Source organism: Mastigoproctus giganteus, chromosome 2 (genome assembly GCF_048544385.1).
Source record: "Mastigoproctus giganteus isolate SK-2022 chromosome 2, ASM4854438v1, whole genome shotgun sequence".
Classification (NCBI taxonomy): Eukaryota; Metazoa; Arthropoda; class Arachnida; order Uropygi; family Thelyphonidae; genus Mastigoproctus; species Mastigoproctus giganteus.
This window is the reverse complement of record NC_143576.1, coordinates 18055226-18072584: the sequence shown is the minus strand read 5'-3', so window position 1 is coordinate 18072584 and position 17359 is coordinate 18055226. Positions and strand designations below refer to the sequence as shown.

Genomic DNA, 17359 nt, shown 5'->3' with positions numbered 1-17359 from the left:
CAGGCTTCTGTGTCACCTGATAATTTATATGCATCCCATGCATTTTGCATATCTGCCATGCATCTCATTAGTTCATCTGACATCTATTTAGGCCTAAACCTTGAACAATATTTCTTAATCAATATGAAAAGCCTAGTAGCTTCGACGATTAGTTCTATGAATGCTTCCCATCTAGAATATGCTGTTGGTAACATCATCAGCTGGTCCCACTGTACAGAATTTTAAAACTGTCTGAGACCACTGCAGTCACCTTTACGGAAGCAAAAACCCTTCCCATCCCTTTACATTTGATGGTAATTATATCTTAAAGTAAATCCCACATCAGTACACTGTGATCACTGCCACCCAGTGGTTCCTTTATTAACAAACAAATTAATGCACAAATCATCACTGCTGATAACCAGATCAAGATCCATGGTTGCTTCTCAAACATGCTGCTGCAGAAAACAATCATCCATTAAATCTACAAAACCTTGCTAGTGTGCGAATGACCAACCCACAAGTTCCAGACAATATCTGGGAAGTTAAAATCCCCCATAATAACAAAATCTGATTTCCTGGCCCATTCTATTTCTCTGAACAGTTGTTCGTTGTACTCATTAGACCTATAACACACTCCTACTCTCATTTTTGCTTTCCCAGTGCTTATGTCACATCAAACTGACTCAACACTGCACTGTTCACCCATTTCAACTGGATGCACTTCCCTAGATTTTATGTTTTTCTTAATTAACAGTATAATCCCTCCTCCCTTTCTATCCCTTTCTGTACACATTGTACTTCCCATATTGAAATTCTGCATTCCTAATATCTGAGTGACACCATGTCTCTGATATCCCAACAATATCTGCCTTTGATGTCTTGACCAGCAAATGCATCAAATTTATTTACTATACTTCTAGCATTGGTGTACATGCAAGTATACATGCACCTGTTCTTGTTCTTAGTTACCCTAACACAGCTCATGTATTTATTTGTTTCATGATGACTCCCACCAGTCCCTGAAACCCCCAGCACTCCGCCCTCCAGAATGCTGCTCATTCTAATAGAAGCAGTGCAAGAATCACTTTTACCTCAGCCTGTGGCTACTTCTAACCTTTTAGTCTGTGAATCCTCCCAGGCGAGCAGTTTTCTGACCCACCTAACACTGCCTCATTAGCATCAGCAAACACTCTTGCACCTCTTCTATTTAAGTGTATCCCATCCCTGTAGAAGCAATCTCTCCTGTTAACAAGCACAAACCACACTCAGAAAAATTCTACCCCATGAGCCTTGCACAATCCCACCGGGGCCGAATTGATTGACAATGCTCTCATCATATACTCTGTCTTATCGTGTCTGGGCAAAATTGCAGACATTTTCAAATTTAACCCTAACTCACAACTTTTTTTCAGCATTGACCCCTACTTGTTAAGTAAATCTGTAGATCTCCAACTCTTAATGTCATTAGTACCAATGTGTACAACAATATCACCCATTGTGCCCTTAAAAGATGATATCTGCTCTACAACATCATCAACTTTTGCCCCTGGCAGACATACCCTGGTCCTATCCTTTGTACACAATATATTACCTGTCTCACTGACAACAGAGTCACCAACAATAACTAACTCCTGTGGGACCAGTGTATTCTACCTTGGAAATTGCCACTGTGTTGCCTGATGCACAAGAGTGTGCTGTGGTATTGAGTTGTGCAGTTGAGAGCTTGATGGGTCCCCCATTTTAATACCTTCAAGGGCATCTACCCGACTCTTTAAACTCTCAATAATGCCCATCAGAACGCTGAGTTGGAGCCTAAATTCTTGAAACTCTATGCACCTAGCACACACACACACACACACACACACACACACACACACACACACACACACACACACACACACACACACACACACACAAACATCCTCCTTGGCTAGATCATGTTCTGCTCCAGAGAGTTCCACAAACCATAAGTAGCACATTTTTTTAGCTGTGATGAGTTCGAGAATCGCCCCCCTCAGTTCTCCTCAGAGTGACAGAACTCCTGCTACTTTGTGCCCATTGCTTTGCTGCTGTAGTCTGGGGCATCATATTGAAATTAACATGAAAATTAATAAGATTAATACAATTTATTAATTAATTGTCAAAACTACACTATTTAATGATTCCTAAATGCAGTGATACGTATTACGCTATCTAGTTTTACATTAGAGCTACCTATTTACCACAATTAAAAATTTGAATTCCTTACCACTCACTCTATACGAAAACAATGGCTGCAAGATTTGAACAAAAAAATGGTTTTACATATATTAAGTAGTAACCTACAAAAACTCTAAATTAAAAATAATGAGCATATCTAAAACTATAAAGCTACTTATAAAGTACAATATATAACAATTAAGTAAATAAAATAGCAAAACAATTATTCTTTTTTGGAGCTTGTAATTCACAGCTGAAACTTGTAAGGACAGTCAGCACCCTCTCAGGTCACAGTCATGGGTTTCAAGTCTGTGAATGCCAAATATGATGCTATTTCTTGTATTCTTTCTATGTTGTGAACACCTCTGAATATGTAATATCCGGGAAATTAAAATCCCCCATTATAAGACACTCTAATTTACTGGCCCACTCTATTTCTCTGCACAATTGCTCATTATACTCATCAGATTCATTAGGCCTATAACACACACCTACTCTCATTTTTCCTTTCCCAGTGCTTATGTCACACCAAACAGACTCAACATTGCATTGTTCCCCAACATCAACTGGATGCACTTCCTTAGATTTTATGTGTTTGTTAACTAACAGCTTTTGATAATAGAGAACTATTAAGTGCTCGATAATTCCTATATTCTATTATATTATGAAACAACAGGGATTACCTTTATTTTAGATATAGGAAGCTACTTTTCCAACCAACTCTTCTAGTCCAACACACTAATAATTCTTTGGGAAGGCAATATCAATTTTACAAAACATGTGGAACATCTTCCCCACTGTCAGAACCGTAGGTCTCAATGTTGAGACCCCTTGGTCTCAACATTGAGCACTCAAGACTTCTGTCTCCAAACCCCATACCTCTGGCAGCAAGGAAACCATTACATGGATTGACATAAAATTAAATTTTGAAGGTCTAAACCGCTTAATAAATATGGACTGATTATTTTCTTCAGTTCTGTAGCTTGACATTACAGTTAAATTTATGGGTCTAAAAAGTTTAATGGATATGGGGGGATTATTCTCTAAATTCCTTAAGTCAGACTAGAACTTTTCGGGGCATCATGTTCACAGGAATAGAGCAACTCACAATTAATCCGAAACTTTTGTCTTATGTTGTAGTGTTTGTTCTTCATGCATGCGTATAAGTGACCAATTGTCAGACGACAGGAATGGTCTACGGATATCGATTGAAGTTTCGTGTATTTTCATCTCTAAGGTTTCCGCAATAAGTAGTTTGTGGTAGTTGTGTTGAATATTTATAATTTTTGTTTCATTAAAGCCGAATGAATGTCGTTCATTTATTGTGTGGAATGAAAGTTCCGATGCATTTGAACTTCCTGCCCGCACAGAAGCTTCGTGTTGTTTTGCTTGAAGCTGTGCCACTCCCATTGTAGATCCTATATAAACAGCGTCGCAATTTTTGCATGGGATGCTGTATACCAGGTCGTGCTGTGATTGGAATGTGGTGTTTGAAAGTCGATTTTGAAAGTCATAGCAAAACCCATAAACAAATTATACACATTCTTCAGAAATTGACCTTCAAACACCACATTCCACTCACAGCATGACCTGGTATACAGCATCCCATGCAAAAATTGCAACGCCGTGGGAGTGGCAAAGCTTCAAGCAAAACAACACGAAGCTTCTGTGTGAGCATGTCGTTCAAATGCATCGGAATTTTCATTTCACGCAATAAATGAATGACATTCATTCAGCTTTAATGAAACAAAAATTATAAATATTCAACACAACTACCACAAACTACTTATTGCGGAAACCTTAGAGATGAAACTACATGAAACTTCAATCAATATCCGTAGACCATTCCTATTGTCCGACGACTGGTCACTTACATGCATGCGTGAACAAACACTAGAACATAAGACAAAAGTTTCGGATTAATTGAGAGTTGCTCTATTCCTGTGAACATGACTCCCCGAAAAGTTCTAGTCTGACTTAAGGAATGTAGAGAATAATCCCCCATATCCATTAAACTTTTTAGACCCCTAAATTTAACTCTAATGTCAAGCTACAGGACCGAAGAAAATAATCGGTCCATATTTATTAAGCGGTTTAGACCTTCAAAATTTTATTTTATGTCAATCCACGTAATGGTTTCCTTGCTGCTAGAGGTATGGTGTTTGAAGACAGAAGTCTTGAGCTCTCAATGTTGAGACCAAGGGTCTGAACACTACGGTTCTGACAGTGGGGAAGATGTCCCACATGTTTTGTAAAATTGATATCGCCTTCCCAAAGAATTATTAGCGCGTTGGACTAGGAGAGTTGGTTGGAAAAGAAGCTTCCTATATCTAAAATGAAAGTAATCCCTGTTGTTTCATTGTAATCCCCAAATTCCAGTTCTGCACTGCTTATGTCTGTGTGACACCATGTCTCTGATATCCCAATAATATCTGCCTTTGATGTCTTGACTAGCACTTCAAGCTCATCGAATTTATAAACTATACTCCTAGCATTGGTGTACATGCAAGTATACATGCACCTGTTTCTACTCTTAGTTACCCTAACACAGTCCATGTATTTACTTGTTCCATTATGACTCCCAGCAGTCTTGGAAATTCCCATTGCCTTGCTTTACAGACTACTGCTCAATTGCATTTCAATAGAAGTAGTGCAAGAATCACTTTTACCTCTGCCAGCAGCTACTGTTAATCTATTAGTCGGTGTATCTCCCCAAGCAAGCAGTTTTCCGACCCACCTAACTCTGCCTCGATAGCATCAGCAAATATTCTTGCACCCTTTCTGTTTAAATGTATCCTATCGCTGTCGAAGTAGTCTCTCCTGTTAACAAGCACAGACCAGACTGAGAAAACTTCTATCCCTTGAGCCTTGCACAATCTCTCCAGGGCCGAATTGATCGACAAGGCTCTCATCATATACTCCCTTCTATCGTGTCTGGGCAGAATTGCAGACACTTTCAAATTCAACCCTAACTCACAGCTTTTTTTTTCAGCATTGACTTGTACTTGTTAAATAATTCCGCTGGTTTTCTACTCTCAATATCATTAGTGCCAATGTGTACAACAATATCACCCTTTGTGCCCTTAAAGGATGATATCTGCCCTAACATCAACCTTTGCCCCTGGCAGACATACCCTGGTCCTGTTCCATCTATCCTTTTTGCACAATATGTTTCCCATTTCCCTGACAATAGAGTCACCTACAACTAGTTCCTTTGGGACAGTGCATTCTGCCTTGGGGGTTGCCTCTGTGTTGCGTGATGTTCAAGTGCAAGCTCTGGCATTGATGTGGGCAGCTGAGAGCTTGACGGGTCCCTCAATTTAAATCCTTCGAGGGCATTCACCCTGTCCTTCAAGCTCTCATATAAGCCCATAACAATGCCAAGTTGGCGCCTGATTTCCTCGCACTCCTTACATCGCACTCATTACATTCAATTGACAATGAAATTTAATAAGATTAATAAATTTTACTGATTAATTGATGCTACTATACTCGCTATCTAGTTTTCCGTTAAACTTTACGCTATCTAGTTTTCTGTTAAACCTTATGCTGTCTAGTTTTCCGTTAAACCTTACACTAGCACACGTATCGTATAACAATGGCGTCAAGTTACGAACAGTTAATCTACGGACACGAGGTATTATTTACTTTCCAAATCGCGCTATCTGAATTCAAAATAAACCACGGAGCTTGACTAGGTCTATAAGCTACTTATAGAAAATAATTTAATATAATAATTAAGTCGATAAAGTGGCTAAGTATAATTAAAAACTTTCGTTTGCAGGAGCTACAAAACCTGTTCACACGTGGATTTGATACTCTTAGTGATACTAAGTAATAACCTACAAAATCTCTATCTAAATTCAATTTAAACTACAGTATTGTTACTAGGAATATAAAGCAACTCTAAAAAATAAATTAATATGCCAATTTAAGTCAATAAAAAAGCAAAAACTTCTCTATTTGCTGGATCCGTAAAAACTTCACCTGTTCACATGTACTCTCTAAGTATGTAGAAGTATGGCAGGATGTGTAGCAAACAAGACTGCATTTGTCATATCCAACCTAGTTTTATTTTCCCACTATTTCTCCTGGTTTTAACCCACTGGTATTATATTTTATATATACATACATAAGTATGGCATTTGCAACTGTAAATGTAATTACGATTTCTTAATATTTGCCATCTGTGTTAATTTCAGCAAGGAATGATTGTTTCTTGCCATAGTTTCTGCTATCCACATTTTCTCTTCTTTACATTCAACAGTTTTTCTAAATCTACTCAATACACTAAAAGAGGCACCAATGCTGAAAACATTAAAATAAATTTTGTTTTGTAGACAGCTTTTACATTAATTAGCCTCCAACACTTTTAATAAATTGATGAAAGAAAGTTTCATTAACCAATAAAATTGGCAACCCTTTCATCAATTATTCTACTGTTTATTGCATCTGCCTATATGCAATGTGCCTATCTGCCTATGTGCTACTGTTTATTACATCTGCCTGAGCCACCCCACAATATACTATTAGTGGGGTGGCTCAGCATAAATGTAATTGAAAACATAATTAAAATTAAGGCTAAAAATAGTACATACAAATGTAAATTTTAGTTACCATTAATAAACACATAAACTGAAGTGACATTATCTCTGGACTCAAAGTTGCTTGTTCCGTTGTAATAACATGAATAGGTGCCTGTATCAGTGTATGCAGGATTTTCAATTAGGAGAATGCTACTATATTTTGTAAATCCCAATATGTCATCCTGAAATACGGTAATATTAAGACGATTCTCAATATCTGGATTCTGAAAAGAAACAGCATATTAAGATAAAATAAAACTGAATAAAAAGTGAATTTTTTGCAAAAACAAAAATTAAAATTACTGTTCATTTTCAATGGTTTAAAATATAGCATGCCAAAAACCACAGTTAATTTCTAATTTCTGACATTGCTATCTAGCCAAGTAAAATATAGTTTGCACAGGTACTGTATAAACTTTAAGGAGTAAGCCGATTTAAATGTTTCATTATGTGATGTAAAGCCATCATCAATAAATTCAAGAGAAACTGAGATCTAAGCAAGTCTTATGAACTACACTGTTAAAAACTGGAAGGACAGTAAGCATATGTTTAGTTCTCAGGAAATAATAAAAGCTGCAATCCAACTGAAATAATGAATTTATACAGAATAGCAAAAATGTTCCTTTTTATCATTCCAGACCTATTAAAATTAAGAAAATTTTTATCTATATACATTCTCACATAATTATCCAATTTTCAGTTCATCTATAAGGAATGCATAAGAGTAAAAAAATTTTGAAAAATAAAAAAATTTAACCTTCTAGATAACCTTCTATAGTAATGCCAGGAGCATTGCAAACAAGACGAATAAACTTGAGCTCTTGGTTAGGTCAACTAATGCTGTTACTCTAGGACTAACTGAGAAGTAGTACCATTCAGGGGACAAAGAATTTGTACAGTGGACCAAGTACAGGGGATGAAGAATTTCATTATGGAAAATATAATGTGTTCATAGGCAACAAGAAGGGAATAGTGCTAGATTTAGGCATAAGCCAAATCAGCCACAGCTTAGGGTTTCAACATTTCCCCATATCTAAATCACCATGTCACCAGTGAACCGTGGTTAACATCAGCGCTCAGAGTGGCCTGCAGCTACGCAGCCCCATTTTCAGCACGGTTTGATGTACTATGTGTTGTGACACATTACTCCCAACACCAGCATTCCAATTACCGGCAAGTTGCGCCACAGTCACCCTTCTGTTGCCACGTACCATCCAGGAGAGCCTTCGCTCACCTTGAGCATTGATTAGCCATGGTGGTCCAACACCTCACTGGCGGTTAATCGGTTTCCCTCCTCGGACCACTTTCAGTAGGTACTAACCACGGCTGACTGTGAGCACCCCACCAGCCGTGCCATTTCGGATATGCTCTGCTACCCAGTCGTCTGGCCATTACAGTTTCACCTTTGTCAAACTCACTTAAGTCCACTGCCTTTCCCATCTGAAGAACAAGGGTAACACTGATTAACGGAGCTCAGTATCAGGTGTTTTTTATATTGTGTCCCGACCCGTGCACATGCCGTAGTTCACCTGCAGCTGCTTCGATTTGCATAACGACTCGCTAGTCATAATGTTTTGGCTCATCAGTGTATATCATATTGTGAATACCTTCACGAGTTGCCATGATGCTGCACTACCTCGAGTAAGTGACACTTCACTAACGGAGAAGACAACTGTTACTTATTCTTGGCGGATACCACCACGCTGACCGGGCTAGTCGGGTGGGTAAAGTGCCTGCCTGGCAACCCAAAGGTCGCGGGTTTGAATCGCGCCTCGGGCTTGGATCAAAGTACTGCAAAAACCTTGGGAGGTGCATTATGGCCACAGAAGCCGATGCGCCAACAACTACCAAAAAAAAAAAAAAAAAAAGATCCTACCACCTAGATGCACCATTTGCAAAATGATTTGGGATAAGAAACTCTGTTATTCATATATCTGTCCCTATTATACTTAGGAAAGCAAAAAAGGTGGAGGAAAGTGATAGTAGTAGAGGAAGAAGAATAAATGCCATCGAAAGAGGAAAAGGACAGTTACTCCTCACAAAAAAATCCCTCAAATAACCAACGCTTCCCCATTAGGGAAGACTTTTCTCGTTAACTCAAGCAGCATCAAGTTCCCACAGATGACACCATTTCAAAGCTTATTGGCGTCTCATTGGTGGGTGGGCAGGTACTCTGGTGTTGCAATGATGACAATCCAGTTATGAAGTATAACTCCACAATATGAGAGCTGCCCCGATGGTGTGCAAGTAGATTAAACTTTAGGGCTAAAGCCTCAGGTTGCTTGCATAGACGTTAACTGACGTACAAGTTAGTGCAAATACATCATTTAAGTATCCAGCCCACTACTAAAGTAGCTAAGAATTGGCATCATTTAAGTGTATCTCATATTGTGACTACCTTCACAAAAATACTTAAAATGTTTTAAGTTTAATCTACTTGCACTCCATCGGGCATCTCTCATATTAGCATTAGCCATGCAAGAAAGCAAGCTTATATAGCATCAGCCAAAAAAAAAAACCCTTATTTCACTCATCCACTAGCTCCAGATGTTTGTCAAGTTTTGCCTTGAATCTATTTAAGCTATCAACTTCAATGACAGATGGAAGTTTGTTCCACCAATCAACCACCCGTTGGCTAAAGGCAAACTTCCGCACATATAACCTACAACTCTCTTTCCTCAATTTGAATTTATGCCCTCTCAGGCGATTATTCTGAGCAAGAGGAAGAATCTCAACAGCATTGAGTATGCTCAAACCATTCAAGGCTTTTTACCCCTCAATCAGATCACCTCGCAGGTGCCTAGTCTCCAGGCACTGTAATTTGCAAAACTTAAGCCTTTCTTCATAAGAGCAACCCTTTGCTCCATTCACTAATCTTGTTGCCCTTTGTACTTGTTCCAACAGCTCTACATCCTTCTTAAAATGAGGCCTCCAGACCTGTATACAGTACTCAAGGTGTGGCCTGACCATTGCCTTATACAAGGGGATAATCACCTCCTCATCCCTGCTAGAAAAATTCCTATATATCATTGACAATACACCATGAGCTACTCTTGCAGACTATCTGCACTGCTCAGAAAACTTCATATCTGCCTGCACAATTACTCCCAGGTCCTTTTCATTCTCTACCACAGAGTTGATACATTACTTTGGAGTTACTGCTTCCCATATGTAGTACTTTACATTTGTCAATGTTAAACTTCATTTGCCACCTCTCAGCCCATCTGCTCATCTTTTCTAGATTCTGTTGCAGCAGCGTACTGTCATTAGTGTCATTAACAACCCTGCCAACCTTCATATTGTCTGCAAACTTGGACATTCTGGCTTTCTCCTTAAATAACTCCTCATGTGTGAATGTCGATGCAAAATATTCATTTAGTTTGTTAGCTACCTGAGCAGTATCATCAACAGTTGAATCATCGATATCGAGTTGACCAATCTGATTCATCCCCTTCCTTCTAGAATTTACATAAGTAAAGAATTCTTTGCTGTTTTTCTTTGCATCCTTTGCCAAAGATTTCTCGTAATCTGCCTTTGCCTGCCTAACCTCCTTTGTGACTTGGTTACTGACCAGCTTATATCTATCATAGGCTTCTGTGTCACCTGTTATTTTAAATGTATCCCATACATTTTTCTTCTCTGTCACTTGTCTAATTAGTTCATCTGACATCCATTTAGGCCTAAATCGTGAACAATATTTCTTAGATGGTATGAAAAGCCTAGTAGCTTCAAAGATTTTGGAAGGTACTAGATTAATTCTTTGAATGCTTCCAAGATTAATTCTTTCAATGCTTCCCATTTTGAATTTGCTGTTGGTAACATCATCAATTGGTCCCACTGTGTAGAATTTAAATACTGTCTCAGACCACTGTAGTCACCTTTATGAAAGAAAAAACCCTTCCCTTTACCCTTGATGGTAGTTACCTCTTTGAGTAAATCCCACTTCAGCACACTGCCACCTAGTGGTTCCTTTATCTGCATATTCTTAATGCATGAAGAATCTCTACTGATAATCAGATCAAGAGTATTACTCCCTCTAGTTGTCTCCCAAACATGCTGCTGTAGAAAACAATCATCCAATAAATCCACAAAAGCCTTGCTAGTGTGTAAGTGACCATCCCACAAATTCCAGTCAATCTCTGGAAAATTAAAATCCCCCATTATAAGACACTCTGATTTACTGGCCCACTCTATTTCTCTGCACAATTGCTCATTATACTCATCAGAATCATTTGGCCTATAACACACACCTACTCTTATTTTTCCTTTCCCAGTGCTTATGTCATGGTGCCTCCGTAGCCAGGTGGGCAGGAGCAGCAGTGCTTAGCACACACTTCTTGATTAGACAGGGTTCGAGCTCGTCACCACCAAATACGGAGGATGCAGAAAGGTCAGGGAATGACCACCGCATATCCCCATAGCAATATGGCCTTAGTTGCTAATGTTCCAAAAAAAAAAAAAAAAAAAACACCAAACAGTTTATGTCACACCAAACAGACTCAACATCAGTTGGATGCACTTCCTTAGATTTTATGTGGGTTTTTTTTAACTAACAGCATAACCCCTCCTCCCTTCCTGTCCTGTCTATCCTTTCTGTACACAATGTACTCCCCAAATTCCAATTCTGCACTGCTGGATTCTTAATGCATGTTGGGATATCAGAGACATGGTGTCTGTGTGACACTATGTCTCTGATATCCCAACGATATCTGCCTTTGATGTCTTGACTAGCACTTCAAGCTCATTGAATTTATTAACTATACTCCTAGCATTGGTGCACATGCAAGTATACATGCACCTGTTTCTACTCTTAGTTGCCCTAACACATTGGGGTGTTATTCTTTATAACTGGATTGTCATCATTGCAAGATCAGAGTATCTGCCCACCCACCGATGAGAAGCCAATAAGCTTCAACATAATGCCACCTTGGTGGTATCCACCAAGAATAAGTAACAATAGTCTTCTCCATCGGTGAAGCATTACTTATTCAATGTTGTGCAATATAATGGTAATTTGTTGTGAAGGTGTTCACAATATGAGATATACTTAAATTATGCCAATTCTTAGCTCTTTAGTAGTTGGCTGCATACTAAAATGATGCATTTGCACTAACGTACGTCAGTTAACTTCTACGTAACCTGAGGCTTTATCCCTAAAATGCTTTTAAATACCAAATAACTGTGAGAAGTATTACAAATATCTCTTTAAGCAACTTGAATGGGTATAACTGAAGTGTGTGTATAAATAGGTATAACTGTGTGTGTGTGTGTGTGTGTACACACACATATATATATATATAAATGGAGTACATTCTGAGTGTGCAACTCCTAGTTGAAATGAAATTGGCATCCTACTGAAGTGTTAACAAGCATTCCATTTCCTAAAATTTACCATATTGATACTTGAGAGCAGCCTTGGATTTAGAGGGAAATTCCTATAGACTGGTGATGTGCAAATATCTCTCCTATTCATAAGGATATTTCAAAAAGTGAAGTGATAACCAGAGTTATAAGTTTGACTTCTGTGAAAAGGAAAATATGGGGTCAGTTGTTCGAATTAATTTCTGTATTGGGTCCTTATTTTTTAAGATGTTTATTAACCCTTCCCAGAATATTTTTTTTTCCGGAAAATGTGCCATAACGGATCGACTTTTTTTATTTTACAGATTAAAAGTATGCATTATGCGAATATTCATTGTAAAGTTTTTTGTGGTTTTTATTAATTTTTTCATAGAAAATACATGGGAGTAATTAACCCATTTGGGCTATCCCAAGTTATCTTATGTATGTGCAAATTATACAGATTTTTTTAATAAATTAGCGCTTGAGCTAAAAGAAAGGCACAGAAAAAGTCTTCATAAATAAATAAATTTAAAAAATCAAGTGGAACGTACAAGCAGTAACCTCCCACTACAAGAAATAATCGTGAATTAACTACATTCTGACACACGGCCGACACAAGTGGACAGGCGAGGTAAGCGTCGCTTATGGGCGGCAGTTCAAGAGGGTGATGAAATTCAATTATATTTTTCAATATTGTTTTTGTGAATTATTTTCATGGGTTCAGTATTCGGCATTTAGGATGACAAATTATATTTTGCTTACTGGTGGCACAGGAAAGCACGCTATCCCTTTTACTTCTGTTCTCAAAACAACCTTCCTTGGGGAAGGGGGGACAAACTCCATAACCTATTCTAGCAGCCTGACTGAATTTCTCAGAGAACTTCATGTTAGACTGTAAAATTATGGTCCCGAGTGCCAAGCGATTTTTCCTGAGCAATATACAGCGTGATTTTTCCCAGTGATTTCATTCTGTTTTATTTCTAATTCCTTTCATATCCTCAGTTCTTTGTAAGTGGTTCTGTTCTGTACAGACTTTGAGTAAGAACCCGGAAAGGAAAATCACCTTTCTTTTCTTAGTATATTTATAAATCTATTCACTATCTTCTCCAGCCACTTGGTCACTAGGTGGAACTGCTCCTGCCTCCACGTGGCAGGGCCGGTAATCTGGGGAAAAAGTTATCCTCCAGGTCAAAAGGAACAATGATGGATATAAAGGACTGTCCACCTCTAGAGCCTTCAAGCTCAAAGCCAGAGACATCACCTAATAATGACCTGAACCAACCCAAAAGGCTTTGTAGGGAAGCACAATGCCATCACTTTCCAAATTTTTTGGTAATTCACTCCCTATCCACCCAGCCTGTGGGCAAGTTATTTCCATTTCTAATCCAAAGATATTTGGAATCCATCTCCGGATTACCAAAAATGGTGAAATGACTGCAATTGGGAGACCTCCTGATTGAAACAGCTTCCTCTAAACATTCTGAATGGCTGCTAAAAACAAAGACGTTTGGTGGGCTGCCAGTATCTGTCACTCCCCACAACACCTTAAATTCATCTAAAAGTGTTATCACAGAGTGGGACCTACTTACACTCTCAGAGGAAGAACTAGTTCAAGAAATTAGCAGTCAAAAAGTGATCAGTGCCAAATGAATAATGACAAAAAAAAGATGGAAATCTCATTCCTACTAGATCCATCATCTTAACATTTAGCACTCCAGAATTGCCATCAACAGTAAAAGCTGGCTGTTTAAAACTGCTGAATTCGCCCTTACATCCCAAACCCGATTCACTGTTTTAAATGCCAGAAATATGGGTACTCTCAGCAAGCATACAGAGGGGATGCTACCTGTCTAATTTGTGGATCAAAAGACCTTACACAAACAGATTGTTCAGCCTCAGCTGCCATTTGCCCCAACTGCAAAGGAAGCCACCCTGCTTTTTCCAAATCATGTGAAATGTGGAAAACTGGAAACAAAATCCAAAAATAAAAAATTGAACATAAAGTCACATATCCTGAAGCACACAAACAAATTATGTTGACCATGCCTAGTTGATCCTATGCACCTTACACCCGGAGCTATTCGTCAACTGCAGTTCAAACAGATGTGTCAATTCCACCCAGCACTTCTCTTGCTAACTGGGTTAAATCAACCCTATCAACATCTGGAAAAGACACTCCTAAAACTAAAACCAATGAAGCCACTAATACTCCAATCAGTATTCCAACAGTTTCGAATGACACAGAAAAATTAAAAACTGCTAAAGACTCTAAGAAAACCAAAGTACCCACCAACAGTATGGAAGTGGATGAACACAAAAATTATGAGGAACCTATCCTGGAACTTCATGCCGATGACACAATGGATACTGGACGCCACATATTCCCAAAAAAGGACCAAAAAAAATGTTTCATTAAAAAAAAAAAAAAAAAACAGTTAGATGAATCATCCTCAACTAAACCAAAATAATGCAAACCATCAAACAATGGAACTGCAGAGGACTCAGCAGCCATTCAGATAACTTGAAGGATTTACTCACCCAATTTAATCCCATAGGCATATGCCTGCAGGAAACATTCCGGTCATCGCAGGTCCCGCCAAAAATTTCAAATTACATCATGTACAGATGAGATAGAAGATCAGAATCTCTTGCATGTGGAGGAGCAGCTATTCTAATTAATTCTAATATTCCATCAAGGCCCATCCAATTACAAATCTCCCTAGAAGCTGTGGCAGCTCGTATTGAAGTTGGTACTTCAGTCACCCGTGTTTTTATTTACATTCTGCCATCTTTGCCATTTCCCCATTCAGAACTGGACAATCTCTTTACACAACTCCTAACACCAATTTGTCTTTTTGGTGATTTTAATAGCTACCATTCATTGTGAGGATCCACGACAATGGATGCAAGAGGCAAATCGATCGAAGAGTTTTTGAATAATGATCTAAATTTACTAACCTCTGGATCTCCCGCATATATTCACCTAACTACAGGATCCACTTCTGTAATTGACATGTCAATTTGTTCACCATCCATCTTTCTAATTACCAAATTCATGACATGGTCGGTGTTAACCGATCCACTTAATAATGATCATTTTCCGATTATTTGCTCATTACAAACAGGGGTAACTGTAAATTCTAACCAACGATCCACTCGGAAGTTTAGAAAGGCAAATTGGGATGGCTATTCTGCCCAAATATGTCTAGACAGACTTTATATTCAAAAATAACCCATTAATGATGTAACTGCATACATAACTAGTCAGATTCTGACAGCATCCGATGTATTTATTCCAAAATCAAAAAAGACATATCGCATTCACCGGAATCACTGGTGGAATGCTGATTGCCTTCATGCCAAACATGAGAAAAACCATGCGTGGAATAATTTCCGAAACTATCCTACCGCAACTAACTTAATCGCTTATAAGAGACTTAAAGCTAAAGAAAGGCAAATGAGACGGAAAGCAAAACGTGATTTGTGGATTGCCTTTGCTTCAACCATCACAAAAGATAATGACACCCAGCTCATCTGGAGAAGGATATAGGCCCTAAATGGCAAATTTGCTCAGCTGCCCTCTCCACTATTTCATTGGAAAGGGAAAGACGTGTATACTCCTGAAGAAGTTGCTAATCCACTAGCAGAATCGTTTGCCACAATCTCTGCTTCTGCTTTCTATGCATCTGCCTTCCAAAACATTAAAGTAGCTGCAGAACAGCATAAAATCAACTTCCTCACGTACCGCTCCTTCCCGTACAACCAACCCTTTACATTAACAGAACTCAAAGGATCATTGAATAGATCATCCAGTAGTGCTGCAGGCCCAGATGGTATTCATTACGTTATGCTGAAACATTTACCTGAAAAGGACTTGCTTACTTTGTTGATCTTCTACAATTGGATCTTCTATGAAATTGCTTATCCTTCTTCTTGGTGCCATTCTTTTATTATTGCCATACCAATACCTGGAAAAGATCCTTCCCTAGTTCAAAATTATAGGCCCATAACTCTCACAAGCTGCTTGGGTAAAATTTTTGAAAGGATGGTTCATACAAGGCTCACTTACATCCTGGAGTCACAGAATCTCCTGCCAGATCATCAGTATGGCTTTCAAAAAAATAGATCAACCCTAGATGTGCTCATCAAAGCTGAATCTCATATCCGCAATGCCTTTGTCAGGAAACATCTAGTAATGGTCAACTTAGATCTTGAAAAGGCATTTGGCATTACCTGGCGTCATGGCATTCTTATAGATCTTTACCTTATCTTTACCTTATAGATCTGCGATTTAGGGGCCATTTGCCTGAAATAATAATTAAAAAATTTCCTGCAATTGTGCACTTTTCCAGTCCGGTATAAAAGCATACTCTCCTATTCTCACATTCAGGAAGAAGGAGTCCCGCAGGGATCGATACTTAGTTCAACTCTTTTTGCAGTTAGCAGCATGACACGTGATATCCCAAAAACTGTTGAAACTTATATGTATGCAGATGATCTTACCATTTCCTGTCAGTCTCAAACTATCAATACCATTGAATGCTAAACTCCAGCTAGCCATAACCAAAATAAAATCCTGGACTTTAAGGAATGGTTATCGACTATCATAAAAGAAATGCGCTACCACTCACTTTTGCAAGCATCGGGCTCTCCATCCTGATCCTGAATTACAAATCAACAATACTCCAATCCAACTTGTCACTACCGTTAGATTTCTTGGGCTGACATTAGACAGCAAGCTTAATTTCCAAGCTCACATCACTCGATTAAGAAATGTTTGTCTAAAGCATATGAACTTACTTCAATCCGTCTCGTCCATATCTTGGGGAGCTGATCGATATACTTTACTTCACCTTTACAGAACTTTAATCCATTCATGCTTAGATTATGGTTGTCTAGTATATGACTCTGCCAGAAGCACTACTTTACAACATCTAAATATCATCCAGCACAGTGCTCTGAGGACTGTGTTGGGTGTTGTGCTTTCGGGACTTCTCCGATCCAAAGTCTTTATATCGAAGCACATAATCCTCAATTAAATCTTCGTAGGAAAACATTACTGCTCCATTACACTGCTAAAATCCAGAGTCTTCCATCGCACTCCAGTTGGGAGTATCTTTATAATACTCAGTGGGATTTGTTCTATGAGAGCAAACCAAATGAAAATAGACCTGCTTTACTCAGGATTAAAGAGCTTGTTCAGAATCGGAATATTGAGATAAGTGATATTTTTCAGGACACAAATGTTC

The 17359-nt window shown here is 38.5% G+C and overlaps 1 protein-coding gene across 1 annotated transcript in view; it reads right to left on the bottom strand.

Annotated features, from left to right (window-relative positions):
* LOC150089192 (vascular endothelial growth factor receptor 1-like) overlaps window positions 1–17359 on the bottom strand; it is a 418391-nt gene that overhangs the window by 360815 nt on the left and 40217 nt on the right. Inside the window, exon 3 of the mRNA XM_090389759.1 lies at window positions 6799–6991. Within this exon, the coding sequence (XP_090245885.1) occupies window positions 6799–6991 (193 nt within the window). The remainder of the gene's footprint in view (window positions 1–6798; window positions 6992–17359) is intronic.